Here is a 12,919-nt window from a genome sequence, read left to right as displayed (position 1 = left end):
ATGATCTGCTTCTAGTCCTTGCCTAGACCGAGTCTTGTGTCTAAACCTGAATCTACCTGTTGTGCTTGTGTGTCTGACCTGGGTTGTCCATCCAGTTCAGTCATACAGACAGCTGTGGGGTCACATGTGTCCGCTGAGCAGGCAGAGACCAGCTGACAGCCCAACTCAGGGTTGCCGCCTATCGGAGACATGCCAAACATACACTCGCAGCTGGACTGAGAGACAGACATAAGACAGAGCCAAAGTTAAGTTCTGATTCGTATACAGGTTCTCAAGTTAATCCTGATTCTTGTACATTTTTGTTCTGACATGAGATCTGTGTTCTGAAAGCCTTCTCACCTTGTTGGGTCCATTAAACACACAGACAGTGGAGTTAATGGGACACCCTCCATTGTTCTCAGAGCAAGGATTTCTGGGTACACAGATCTTGCCATCACCCTCGTAGTTGGGTTTACAGGCGCAACTGAGCTTTGACCCCTGCGTGGAGCACATGGCATTGACATCGCAGTCCCTCCCTGAGCAAAAACCTGAAGAGGAAAATGTCAGAGTTCAGGTGAGGGTTAAAGGCTTTTATCTTTAAAACCAATTAAAAAACAGAAAAATTCAGGAAACATTAGTTAACTGTTAAAGTCAAATTGGGAATAAAAATATCCAATCATTTGGGTCAGTCACATTTCCAAATAAATGCATTAAACATCTAATAATGAAAAAGACCTGATCGTGGTGAAATAACATAAATCTCAATTTCTTTCCAAAACCGCATTTATTCACAGCTGCTCTAGTGATGTACTCACATTGTGCCCCACACATGTTAATCTTCCCATCCCTAGTGCCTACATGCATCCATCTATCTATCTATGTGTGTACATGTGTATACACATACTTCTGTACAAAAAGGGAGCATGTGTATACAGTGTGTATTGGGCTCAAAATGTGAAAGAGTGGTTTAGTGGGTTTTTTGGACTGGTAGTGAATATCTAGTGTCTAGTTCTAGTGGGCAAGAATCAAAGCGTGAGAGAATATTCCCAGTCATTGTCTTGTTCTACATAGGGTTCCATTTCTAGAGAGGGATCTTTATCCTATATCTGGGTCTAGATTTTATCAAATCAGACATAATTTTATTATTTTTTTCTTTGTTCTGAGCATTCTGTATCTATCAAAAGAGGCTGTTGTTGTCACGTATCGATAGACAAACACAAAAATCATGGTAACAAACTGATGAGAATAATGTCACAGTATAGGTGGATTTCCAATAAATGTACAGCCCAGCGGATAAATAAACTTACAAGCATCTATTAAAGCAGATCTTGACATTTTTAGTAAAGTACAATTACCAATTTCAGCATTTCAAATTTCTCTTTTGTAGTTCAAGTTACAAGAGTGAGACAGATGGTCCTAGTTCCTTTGACAAAGGTTAAGAAAGGTATTTGGGTGAACTTTCAGAACTTGATAATGTCTCAGATAAAACAAAAATGTGCAGATTCACTAGCAACCTAATCACACTCCATGTTCATTACACCAAAACCTACATTTAATTCAGCCATAAATATGCCTTGAGTTGGATGCTAATATTACGTTCTGAAACAAACTGACTGAAATACCAAACTAACAACTGCTTAAAAAGTTCAACTATGACACAAGAGAAATCTGAGATTCATGCTGAACTGTGTGTTTACTTGCGCATTTTCCCTGCGATGTCTTCCTGTATCCAGGTAAGCATTCACAGACGGCGGTGTCCCCCTCTCCTTTACAGTACGAGTATGGGCTGCAGTTACTGCATCTGTCACTTACTGCCAACAATAGAGACAACAGTTTTGTACAGTATCTTTATTTTATTAAGGCAACAATCTCCAATTTTTTAACTTTGCAAGTATTGACTGTGTTAAATTATTCTTGCCTTTTCTAACAATATTATTTTTTTAATTGTACTTCGCCCATTAACAGAGCTGTTGCTATGTGTGACAGAGTTAAAGAAAACTCAGAACATTCTTGAAACTTCACACCCAGGACTACAGAGCATTTGTGAATTATTTTTTTACGTAAATACAATCTAATAACATAATTAATTTATGTAAATATCCAATTCATGTAATCTAATGTAGAATAATCAAGTGTCATGATCTTACCTTTATCACAGCGCTGCCCAGTGTATGGGGGTTGACATAAACACTGTCCATCACCTTCTGGACCTTTATTACACACGCCGTGCTCACAGTCACACTCTGCACAGACAGACACACAAACAGAGCACAGTAATTACTTTTAAAAGTGTGGGATGTTCTCGCCAAGCAGCTGGCTACTTGGCATGTATTTTTGTATTATCTATGTTTTTCTTTCTGACTTAAAAAATTGTAAAATGTATATTTTTGATTGAGATAAATAAAGTATCAAAAAGTTAGAGAGCCTACCTTTATCACACTTTTCTCCAAAAGCATTCTGATTCTTACACTCCTGACAGGCAAAGCCAGAGAAGCCATCCTAAAGAAGAGAAAACATGCAACAAATACAAACAACCAAAATCAGATTTGAAAAACACCTTAGTGAACTCCATAGCGAGGTGCACCAAGATCTATGGCAGGAAATTCTTCTACAAATGCACCACATTGCAAATAATGCCAGGCCCTCACTAATACATTTAGAATAGTACATGGAATCCACTACACTGAATCCAGTGCTCACACACTGGTCAGGAATGTAAACATTAGTCTCAGTGTTTAGATTTGGGCAACAACTACAGATCTGTGCAGATCTAACTCTGTGACAAATACTTAGAACAGTAGCACAGGCAGACATGTAGGATACTGACATCACAGACACAGGTCCCGTTGCCAAGATCTCCATCAAGACAGGTTCCATGGAAGTTACACGTTTTCCCTGACCAACTGGGACAAGCTGCAGACAGACAGGTAAACCGGAATATGAAATCAGAAATGATTATTATGTGTTTGTATATCAGATTGTGAGACAAACGTCTGATAAACTGCAGCACTACAATGTAAACATTGCAATCTGCACTGGTGTTGTGTTTTGACAATGAAGCTAAGGAAATAAAAGGAAAATTCCAAAATGTCTTGGCCATTACTGCTTTTTACACTGCTTAAAAACTGCAAATGCAGTGTCTCTTTGGACAATGTATTATAAAATATTAGGTCGTGACATTTTTAAATTTGAATTTCAGGAGCCACATAATCATAATCCAGTTCCTTTCGGTGTATCCACTGTGTTAATGTCACTAAGTTACCATGCAGAATTAATGTCATTTTAAACAGGGAAATGGAAAATGTAGAAAAGAAAAGCAGGAATACACAACCTTCTTAGTACAGGGGCGAGACAAAGATTGTTTTCTGGGCATATGTATAACACAGTATACATACTTTAAATAATGTATGATGTTATTAAAAAAAATCTCACAGGAGGTTTAAAAACAATTAAATCGTGCTTAGACAAGTTTCCAAAATGTGCCCAAGCATATAATTTATTACCCTCTCACAACAGACGTTTTGTTTAAATCCGGATTCAGTTGTTTGTTCAGGCCTTAGCTAACTTAGCTAATTTAGCTAATTTAGTTCCTCAATTGGTAACACCTGCCCAATAATTAGCTCCTTAGTAGCTGCTGACATGTCACCACAAGTGACGCTGCTTCCGTGAAATGGCGATATTTAACAGAAGACCAATGCACATGTCATCATTACAGCGGCTGAACCCTGGATGTAAAAATCCAGAGTTCAGTTAAGTTTTCTCTATTAGCATAGCGCTAAGCTACTTAATTCTAATTAATGCTAACAACTATCAACCACCAAGGTTCAAAACTCAGGTCGTTTAAAACACTAAACGCTGCTGTTGTTTTGTGGTGTTTTTAGAATGTGCTCAAAACACCTTTAACAAACTAACATTACATTTTTACTCTCGAATCACCTACACCAGAGAACTACTTTTAAGCATCGGACACTCAACTCCAAACACTTTCTCGCCGGTTTTGGACAACACAGACAACTTTATCACTGGGATCGTCGTTGGAGCAGCAGCTGGTCTGCACTCACTGTGGCGGAAGAGAAGAAGACGCGGCAAACGCGGAGGTCTTTTAACAAGGCTAAGACAGCGTCGAATGAAAACCCCGCTCCCGTCTCTTCACCTGTCGAACGTCCGCTCCCTAGCGAACAAGATGGATGAACTGCTGCTTCTCACCTCCAAAATCACCGACTTCAGAAGATCTGCAGTCCTCTGTTTTACTGAGACTTGGCTCACCGAGAACACCGCGGACAGTGCGGTAATGCTCCCGGGCTTTCAGCTGCTCCGCTCGGATCGATGTAAACAACGCTCCAATAAATCAAAAGGAGGAGGAATATTGTTCTACGTGAATGAAGGTTGGTGTAACGAGGTCACAGTGTTAGAACAGTCATGTAGCCCTCATCTAGAATCAGTATTTATTAACTGTAGACCATTTTACTGCCCGCGAGAGTTTAGCTCGTTTATTCTAGTTGGTGTGTACATTCCACCCGACGCCTGTGCTCGTGAGGCCACTCAAACACTGGCTGAGCAGATTATAGATATAGAGCAACAACACCCTGACTCTTTGTCCATAATTCTTGGGGCCTTTAATAAAGCTAACCTCTCGCACGAGCTTCCAAAATATAGACAGCAGGTTAAATGTCCCACCAGAGACAATAACATCCTTGATCACTGCTACACAGTCTTAAAGGACGCTTATCGTTGTGTCTCACACGCAGCTTTGGGCCAATCTGATCACTCTCTGCTCCATCTCATCCCTAAGTATAGGCAGAAGTTAAAATCTTCTAAACCTGTAGTAAGAACTGTGAAGAAGTGGACTGTGGAGTCTGAGCAGGAGTTACAAGCCTGCTTTGACTGCACTGATTGGAATGTGTTTGAAGCTGCAGCCAGTGACCTAGATGAACTTACTGACACTGTGACATCATACATCAGCTTTTGTGAGGACATGTGTGTACAAACCAAGACCTTCCGTACATACAACAACAAGAAACCCTGGTTCACTCCCAACCTTAGAAGGCTGCGACAGGACAAAGAGGAAGCTCACAAGCTCACAGGAGCGGGGACTGGACCCTGTACAAGCAAGCAAGGAACTAACTGACTAATGCAATCAGGGTGGCCAAGAGGAACTTTGGGGAAAAAGCTGCAGAATAACATCTCTGCCTCTGATCCAACTTCAGTTTGGAGAAACCTTCAGTCCCTCACCAACTACAAGAAACCATCCCCCCGCCCTGAGGAGAACCAGTCACTCGCAGACGACCTCAACGACTTCTACTGCAGGTTTGAAAAGGGACCATTCACACCTCACACACAGCTGAACGACCTGCCAGCAACCCCCTCGTCACACCACCCTGCACTGACGATCTGTGAAGATGAGGTGAAAAAACTCTTCTTGAAACAAAAGACCAGGAAAGCAGCAGGCCCAGACAAAGTCTCACCATCATGTCTGAAAGCCTGTGCAACTGAGTTAGCACCCATCTTCACCAGAATCTTCAACCTCTCCCTGGAGCAGTGCAAAGTCCCCTTCTGCTTCAAACGCTCCACCATCATCCCGTTCCCCAAGCAACCCTCCATCACAGGACTAAACAGTTACAGACCAGTTGCTGTTTGTTCAGCTGCAATGAAAACGTTTGAAAAACTGGTTCTGACTTACCTGAAAGACATCACTGGACCCCTGCTGGACCCCCTGCAGTTCGCCTATAGAGCAAACAGGTCAGCGGATGACGCAGTCAACATGGGACTACACCTCATCCTACAACATCTTGACTCCCCAGGCACCTACGCCCGGATCCTGTATGTGGACTACAGCTCGGCCTTCAATACCATCATCCCTGAAATCCTCAACCAGAAGCTCACCCAGCTCACTGTGCCTGACTGTACCTGTAAGTGGAGTAACAGCTTCTTGACAGACAGGACTCAGCAGGTGAGGCTGGGAAGTATCACATCTGGTATCAGAACCACCAGCACCGGCGCCCCCCAGGGGTGCGTACTCTCCCCACTACTCTTCTCCCTCTACACCAACGACTGCACCTCAGGAGACCCATCTGTGAGGATCCTCAAGTACGCGGATGACACCACGGTCATTGGAATGATCCAGAACAACGATGAGTCTGCATACAGACAGGAAGTAGAGCAGCTGGCTCACTGGTGCAGTCAGAACCATCTGGAGCTGAACCCGCTCAAAACTGTGGAGATGATAGTGGACTTCAGGAAGTCCCCCCTACTCTGCCCCCTATCTCCATTCTCAACACCACAGTACCTACAGTGGAAACTGTCAAATTTCTGGGCTCCACAATCTCACGGGACCTGAAATGGTCCTCACACATAGACTCCATCAGGAAGAAGGCCCAGCAGAGGCTGTACTTCCTGAGGCAGCTCAGGAAGTTTAACCTGCCACAGGAACTGCTGGTCACCTTCTACACAGGCATCATACAGTCTGTTCTCTGTTCCTCCATCACTGTCTGGTTTGGATCAGCCACCAAACTGGACAAGAGCAGACTGCAACGGACAATTCAGTCTGCAGAGAGGATCATAGGAGCAGATCTTCCCTCCATCCTGGACCTGTACAGGTCCAGAGTCAGGAAACGAGGAAAAAACATCTCTGCAGACCCCACACACCCTGGTAATGGACTGTTCAGACTCCTCCCCTCAGGAAAACGGTACAGAGCACTGTACACAAAAACAACACGTCACAAAGACAGTTTTTTCCCTCAGGCTGTAGCTCTGCTGAACACTGAGTGACAACAGGTCCTCACCAATAATTGTGTCAACAACAATATGGACTGAGGGTATAATGTTTACAAGAAGTTCCATATATGCGTATATGCACACGAGTAATTTTGCACATCTGCACATGCACAACAAAGACACTTGTCAGTACAGCACACTACATGTTGTAAATAATCACACAGTTTTTCATATTATGTTCCCCTTTCCTGAAAACACTGTACCTGAGAGCGAAGTGAACCGGAGTCAAATTCCTTGTTGAAAAACTTGGCAATAAAGCTGATTCTGATTCTGATTCTTGACAGTTGTGACTATTCAGAGTCAAAACAAAGATGGCGGCCGCTGACTTACGCGGGTACGAAACAAAACCGCTGTTTCGTGGTATGAGGTTAAAAATGTTAGGACGACAAGATGTTTTTTTTTATCCACGTGGTTAAATTCTATATGGATTAGGAAAAACTGTCGGAACTGTGTCAGAAAAAGGTAGGTACGTTTGAGTCGGCGGTTAATTAACTTAGTTAGCGTTAGCTAGGCTAGGTTAGCTAACACCTCGATTACCTATGGATCGCCAACTGGTCATAATGCAGTGAACAAGCTAAAGGTGGCGTCTCCATAAACTGGTCATAAACAATAGAATAAAAAGGAGTTGTTATTTATTTCTTACCGTACACACAGCAAAACAATAGAGTGCGAACTAAAAACGAACTTTTATTTAACTTAACATTAAGGTTTAAAATACCTGTCAGTAAACGGCGCTCTCTGGTTCCTGATTGGTGTAAAGAAATGTCAATCTACAAAACAACCAATCGGAACTTCAAGAAAAAGTAAGCCCCGCCTTCCCCTTAAGTGGTGGTTAGGCGTCACAAAATTAAAATAATTAATTAAATAAAATCTATATTTTAAATAAATAAAAGTGGAAAAGTAGCATGGATCACAACTTTAAAATATTTATGGGGAAAAATATGCAGTATCTACCTATTAACTAAAAATAAAATAATACTTTAAAAACAAAAACTCAGCGAGATCTTTAATGTTTCTGGGATTAAGAGGTAAAACTGTAAATTCTGCCTTATTTACTCACAGTTGCAGTGCTCATATGATCACCTGACTATTGTTTAAGTTAAGATTTGTGAACCTATCCTTTGATATCTTCTGATTTCTGTGTGTGTGTGTGTGTGTGTGTGTTAAAAAGCGTGTGTCTTACAGAGACAGAGTGGCCCCCAGTGCTGAGGACAGCACTTTGGCTGCATGAACTTCTTCACACAGATGTTCCGACATCCTTTCAGCTCCATCTCCCTGCCGCCAATCTGCACCACATAACTGCAGCACACAGTGAACATGAGGTGAAGAAGCTGATTTATTCAAACCACATTCTCCTACTACTACTACTGATGAGATGTAAACCATTATGTGCTGCCTTGAACAACCATGATTCTTCCTAGTGGTTCTGTTTTTAAATACTGTCAGTTTAGTCCAGTGGTTTTCAACCTGCAGTCAGACCCGTTCAAAGGGTCACAAGATAAATCTGGGGGGCCATGAAATAATACAAAAGAAAAACTACTACACAAAAAGGTTAGAAACCACTGGTTTAGTCTTAAGCAATGTGTTGCATTGCATTGTGTTAATAAGCACATCTTCATCTGCGTAATCAGTATCTATAGCTGAGGTGTAGCAAAAATATCCTTCCTTGCTGATATAAAATACCATAAAATGGAAATACACCTACATTTTGTATTTCAGAACAGTACTTAAGTAAATCCGCTTAGTTACTTTCCACTACTGTGTGGTTTGTACCTGCAGTTGGTGGTTCCCACCCTGCTGAAGCCGTGGAGGCAGCTGCCAGTGGCGACAGCAGCACAGGACGTGCAGGTGGTGTACACCTCCAACCTCTGTGAGATATCACATCGACCTGGAGGAGCAGTCTGAGGGAACAGAGAAGATCTGTGACTACTTCATCTGTATGTTTCCTAACATTTTATGTTTACAGAAAAGGTATTACAGTTGGAGTAGTCACGTCAAAAACAACAAAAATGAACAATTGCATAAGCTGCCTAAAACTGTGTTGGGTCCTCTGCAGTGAAAACAGCTTTAACCTGTCAAGGCATGAACTCTTCAAGACCTCTCAAAGTGTTCTCTGTTGTCTGCACTAAGATGTCAACAGCTCATCCTTTAAATCCCGTAAGTTGTGGGGTAGGGCCTCCATAGATCAGGCTGCTATCCTGTACATCCTGACGCCATCTCTCTCCCAGTAAACGATGCGCACGCCCAGCTGTAGAACTGTAGATGCTTTCAGTGGCCCCACTTGAAGCAAGCTGTGATGCACTTTGTGTTCTGACACCTGTCATTAAGTTTGTCAGCAATTTGTGCTAAAGTAGCTATTTTGTTCTATCGGACCAGGCTTTCATTAAATGCTTTTAGTAGGTACTGACCACAATGTACCACTAATATCTAAGGTTTTAGAGATGCTCTGACTTAGTCATCTAGCCGTTTCACCTAAGTCCAGATTCTTATGCTTACCTATTTCTCCTGCTTCCAACACATGGACTTCAAGAACTGATGGTTCATAAACTTTATATTCACTTCAGCTGTCAGTGGTTTTAATGTTGTCACTCTCATGACTTTGATGTTCTGATGAGCTCAGATTATACAGTATTTTATTTTTGAATACACAACATAAATCCTGTTTTATAGTAATCCTTTCCTCTTGTATCCTGAGGCTAAGATTTATCCAGGTGAGGAATACCTGTCTGTCACCACTCAGCTTGTGCAGGAATCTGCTGCATAATGAAGGCTGGAGAGGCTGAGACTGATAGTCAGATATGCTTTACAAATACAGACACTCGCTGCGGCATCAATCTCATTTTAAATTGACATAGCTTGTATGAGAGATATTATTTATAATGTAGAATGTTATATGTTATATGAATGTTGAACAACTTCTGAAATCTGTAACAAGAAATAAATCATAGTTGCTGCATGAGGCTTCTTATTAGTATTAGTAGTTTTAATGTTTTCACAGAGGATAGCTGTTCTCTATGTGTAACTGTGGTGCTGGAATCTTTTGTACCAGGTTTAGTATGGATCTATGAAAGACGATGTCAGTTCAGACAGAAAGATCTGAACACATTCTGGCACAGGCACTCACGTGGATGAATCCTACTGACTGTCAAGGTTTTCCCTTTAAAATGTGTCAACTACTACTCGATAGACATGAAATTTGGTACACATTCATATTACCCTCAGTCAATTAAACCTTAGTGAATTTTTGTACTTCAGGATTAAAGTTCACTCCAATTCACTATATTGGTTTATGACTAAATACCTGTAAAGCTACAAATGAGTCTCAGCTCCACTGTGTGTGTAGTATTTATTAGGAAAGGTTTTCTGTACTGTATTTTACTGTGATATGTACAAATATGTACAAAGATACAGAGAAAGGTCCATACAGTATATTACTTTACACTTGCGAAGGATTATAGGAGAATATTTGCATAATATCATTGAAGTTATGTTATCCACCACTACTGTAATTTTGATATCGACCACTTTCACCAAAACTCCGACTTTAACTTTATGTGAACTTGAACTGCAAGTGGGAACATATTTATTTCACAATTTATAAATTTCAGGCGTATTTATATAAATTCTAGGTCTTATATTCAGAGAAGTTTTCTCTAGGTTAACAAAGCTGCTTTTTCAGTTATGTTATTGAAATGTAAACCCAGTTCATTCTGGCATTAACTACGCTACAGCAAAAGTATTGGAACTGGCCTCACTTTTCCAATACTTTTGGAGGGGAGTGTAGTTAAATACCTAAAAAGCTTAAAATGTTTTAAAGGTTTGGTTGGTGTTAGTTTAGAAATACAAATTATACCAATTAGATCAACTGACAGACATTAACAACAAAGGACATTACAATAACAAAAATACATTAAACAACTCATCGTTCCTATGATATATTATGAATGGACAATGACACACACTCTCTTCCCCTTTATATTTAGGGTTTTACTAGTAAGTTTTAGTAAAACTCAAAGTGAAACTGCATTTACACTTTCTTGAGACATAAAGTGAATAAACTGACTGCAGTAATGTGTGCGGTGTAATGGAGTTGGAGGTGTGTTACCTGTTCTTGCAGTGAAGTTTGCAGGCAGAGCAGCAGCAGCAGCAGCTGAAGCAGCATGGCTCAATGTGTCACACCCACAGGGACAAAATAAATCCACCAACCCAGCGTCCTCCTCAGCGTGAATAGAAGAAAGAAATCAGTAGAAAAAATGTCTCCAGGAAAAGTTGGATCTAGTTTTGTAGTCTCATATCTAGACGGAACCTCCTGCTGTACTGTCTATAGGAAAAAACACATGCAAAACATTCTCTGTGCAGGAAAAACAACACTATTAGAAAACAATAGACTTGTAATCCAGCACTAATGTGTCTAAGAGTACTGATAGCAACCTGCTGCTAGACGGAAAGATTGCTACTTAAAAATCTAAACATGAAAACTACAGGGTAAATCCAGGCAGTGTTTGGATTATCAGCAGTATTCCTGTCTCATTCCTATGTGGCAACTAACAAACAAATTACAACTAACAAATTAACTGTCATCTGAGTGTCTAGCGAAGCAGGGAGCAGCCAGAGAGGCTGGGGCAACTGGTGGCGTCACGTCTTTTCCTCTTTAATCTAGGAAGAGAAAGAAAAGAGGAAAAAAACAGAAACTGGCACCTCCTGGAACCTCCCAGCAGAGGTCATCTCCTCCTACTACTCCCCTAACAACACAAGTGCTTGTAGTAAAAGAATTAGTACTAGTAAAGTAGCAGCAGACGCTGTAATAGCAGTAGCCATAATTGCAAAAGTAACAGTAACACACTTGGAAGTGACACATTCACGTCTCTCCCTGTTCAGGTTTTTGCTTAAACATTTTTGAGAGGTGTTGATTCACTTGCTTCATCACTTTGGAGGCTGTAGTTCGTGATGCTGCCGATTTCATTTTACCTGCAGGTGTTTCTATTATTATGTCTACCACATGTATATGAAGGAGGCTCAATAATAGTAACACCATAAAGCTGGAAAGTTCAACAGTAACACTGAGTGTATGTGCTTTCAAATATTTACATTTATATTGTATTACACCTGTACTCAGTGGCTTCTTTATTAGGTACAGTACAATACAATTAAATGTAATCCAGTAAAATTGTTCTATATTTTTTGTCGAGCAGTTGTTTGTTCTCATCGCTAACCATGAGGTCTGAGTGAGAATGTGAGAAATCCTCCCTCTTCCTGGCAGGAAGTTTTAGGCGGATATCCCCTTTTGCTCGTCCTATTTCACCGGTGTGATTTGAATGGATTTCCTTGTCAGCTGAGAAAATTCCTCGTCTGCTTCAGAGAATGTAAAAGGAAAAAATGTGAAAGCTGAGTTTCTTTCCTGTTCTAACTTAATTTGACTTGACAAACATGATACAGGGAGGTGAATCAGACCAGGATAGGGGTCAAAGGTCAGACGGTAAGCAGACAGAACAAAAGCAGGAAGCATGTTGACACCAAGGGGACAATAAAATGCTGCTGAAGTTTACTGCCATGCTCACTGGCCCTTTAGCAGTAGATCTTATCTGATGGAAGATGACTTTGTAAGGTGTAGCTACTCCCTCACACACATCTGTATTTGAATGTAAAGTTAAAATATTTGGTTCAAGATCCTACAAAAGCAGCTAAATCATCATCAGTAAAGTATTTTTTTAAAGTACAGTTATTAGTATTGGCAGTTACACGACCATACAAAAGAAAGAAGAAACCAATTTAATCCTCCAACAGGATAGCTCCAAACTATTTAGAGAAGACGCAGTGAGCTGGTATTCTGTCTTTAAAGTGGCCAGCACAGTGACCGTGGTACATAAGATGTGCTCAGTGCTCGATTAACAACGTTTTGAATGCTAGTGCAGATTTTTCCAGGATCTCTCCAGGTCCTCTGTGGATTGAAGCTGACTCAGTTGCTTCGTGACTCCACAATGTTCAGGTCAGGTAAGATCTGTTGCACAACACAAGAACAGCTTCACTTGCGCTGGTCTGAAGATAGATGTAAAAATGTGCATCCATACATAGTAGAGAGTGTTAGTGGTAGCTGTAAGATTACAGAGGAGGTTGTGTAGCAGCCATGTGAACATATCTGAATGACCCACATGTATGTTTGAGATAC

General features: G+C 40.9%; 1 protein-coding gene and 1 long non-coding RNA gene across 2 annotated transcripts in view; one reads left to right on the top strand and one right to left on the bottom strand.

The window, feature by feature from the left end:
* Positions 1–11,367, bottom strand: part of stab1 (stabilin 1) — a 62,555-nt gene extending 51,188 nt beyond the window's left edge. Inside the window, exons 1-9 of the mRNA XM_026349184.1 lie at positions 10,859–11,367; positions 8,527–8,654; positions 7,937–8,052; positions 2,807–2,892; positions 2,409–2,478; positions 2,127–2,222; positions 1,677–1,790; positions 340–527; positions 79–215 (exon numbers count right to left, since the gene is read on the bottom strand). Of these exons, the coding sequence (XP_026204969.1) occupies positions 79–215; positions 340–527; positions 1,677–1,790; positions 2,127–2,222; positions 2,409–2,478; positions 2,807–2,892; positions 7,937–8,052; positions 8,527–8,654; positions 10,859–10,915 (992 nt within the window). The 5' untranslated portion in view covers positions 10,916–11,367. The remainder of the gene's footprint in view (positions 1–78; positions 216–339; positions 528–1,676; positions 1,791–2,126; positions 2,223–2,408; positions 2,479–2,806; positions 2,893–7,936; positions 8,053–8,526; positions 8,655–10,858) is intronic.
* On the top strand, positions 7,053–8,666 carry LOC113154809. The gene is made up of 3 exons (XR_003298067.1): positions 7,053–7,215; positions 7,925–8,075; positions 8,533–8,666. It is a non-coding gene; the product is annotated as an uncharacterized LOC113154809 (long non-coding RNA).
* Positions 11,368–12,919: the final 1,552 nt, after the last annotated feature.

The sequence above is a fragment of the Anabas testudineus genome, chromosome 5 (assembly GCF_900324465.2).
Source record: "Anabas testudineus chromosome 5, fAnaTes1.2, whole genome shotgun sequence".
NCBI classification, from domain to species: domain Eukaryota; kingdom Metazoa; phylum Chordata; class Actinopteri; order Anabantiformes; family Anabantidae; genus Anabas; species Anabas testudineus.
The sequence above is the reverse complement of the archived record's forward strand: the minus strand, read 5'-3'. Positions and strand labels throughout refer to the sequence as shown.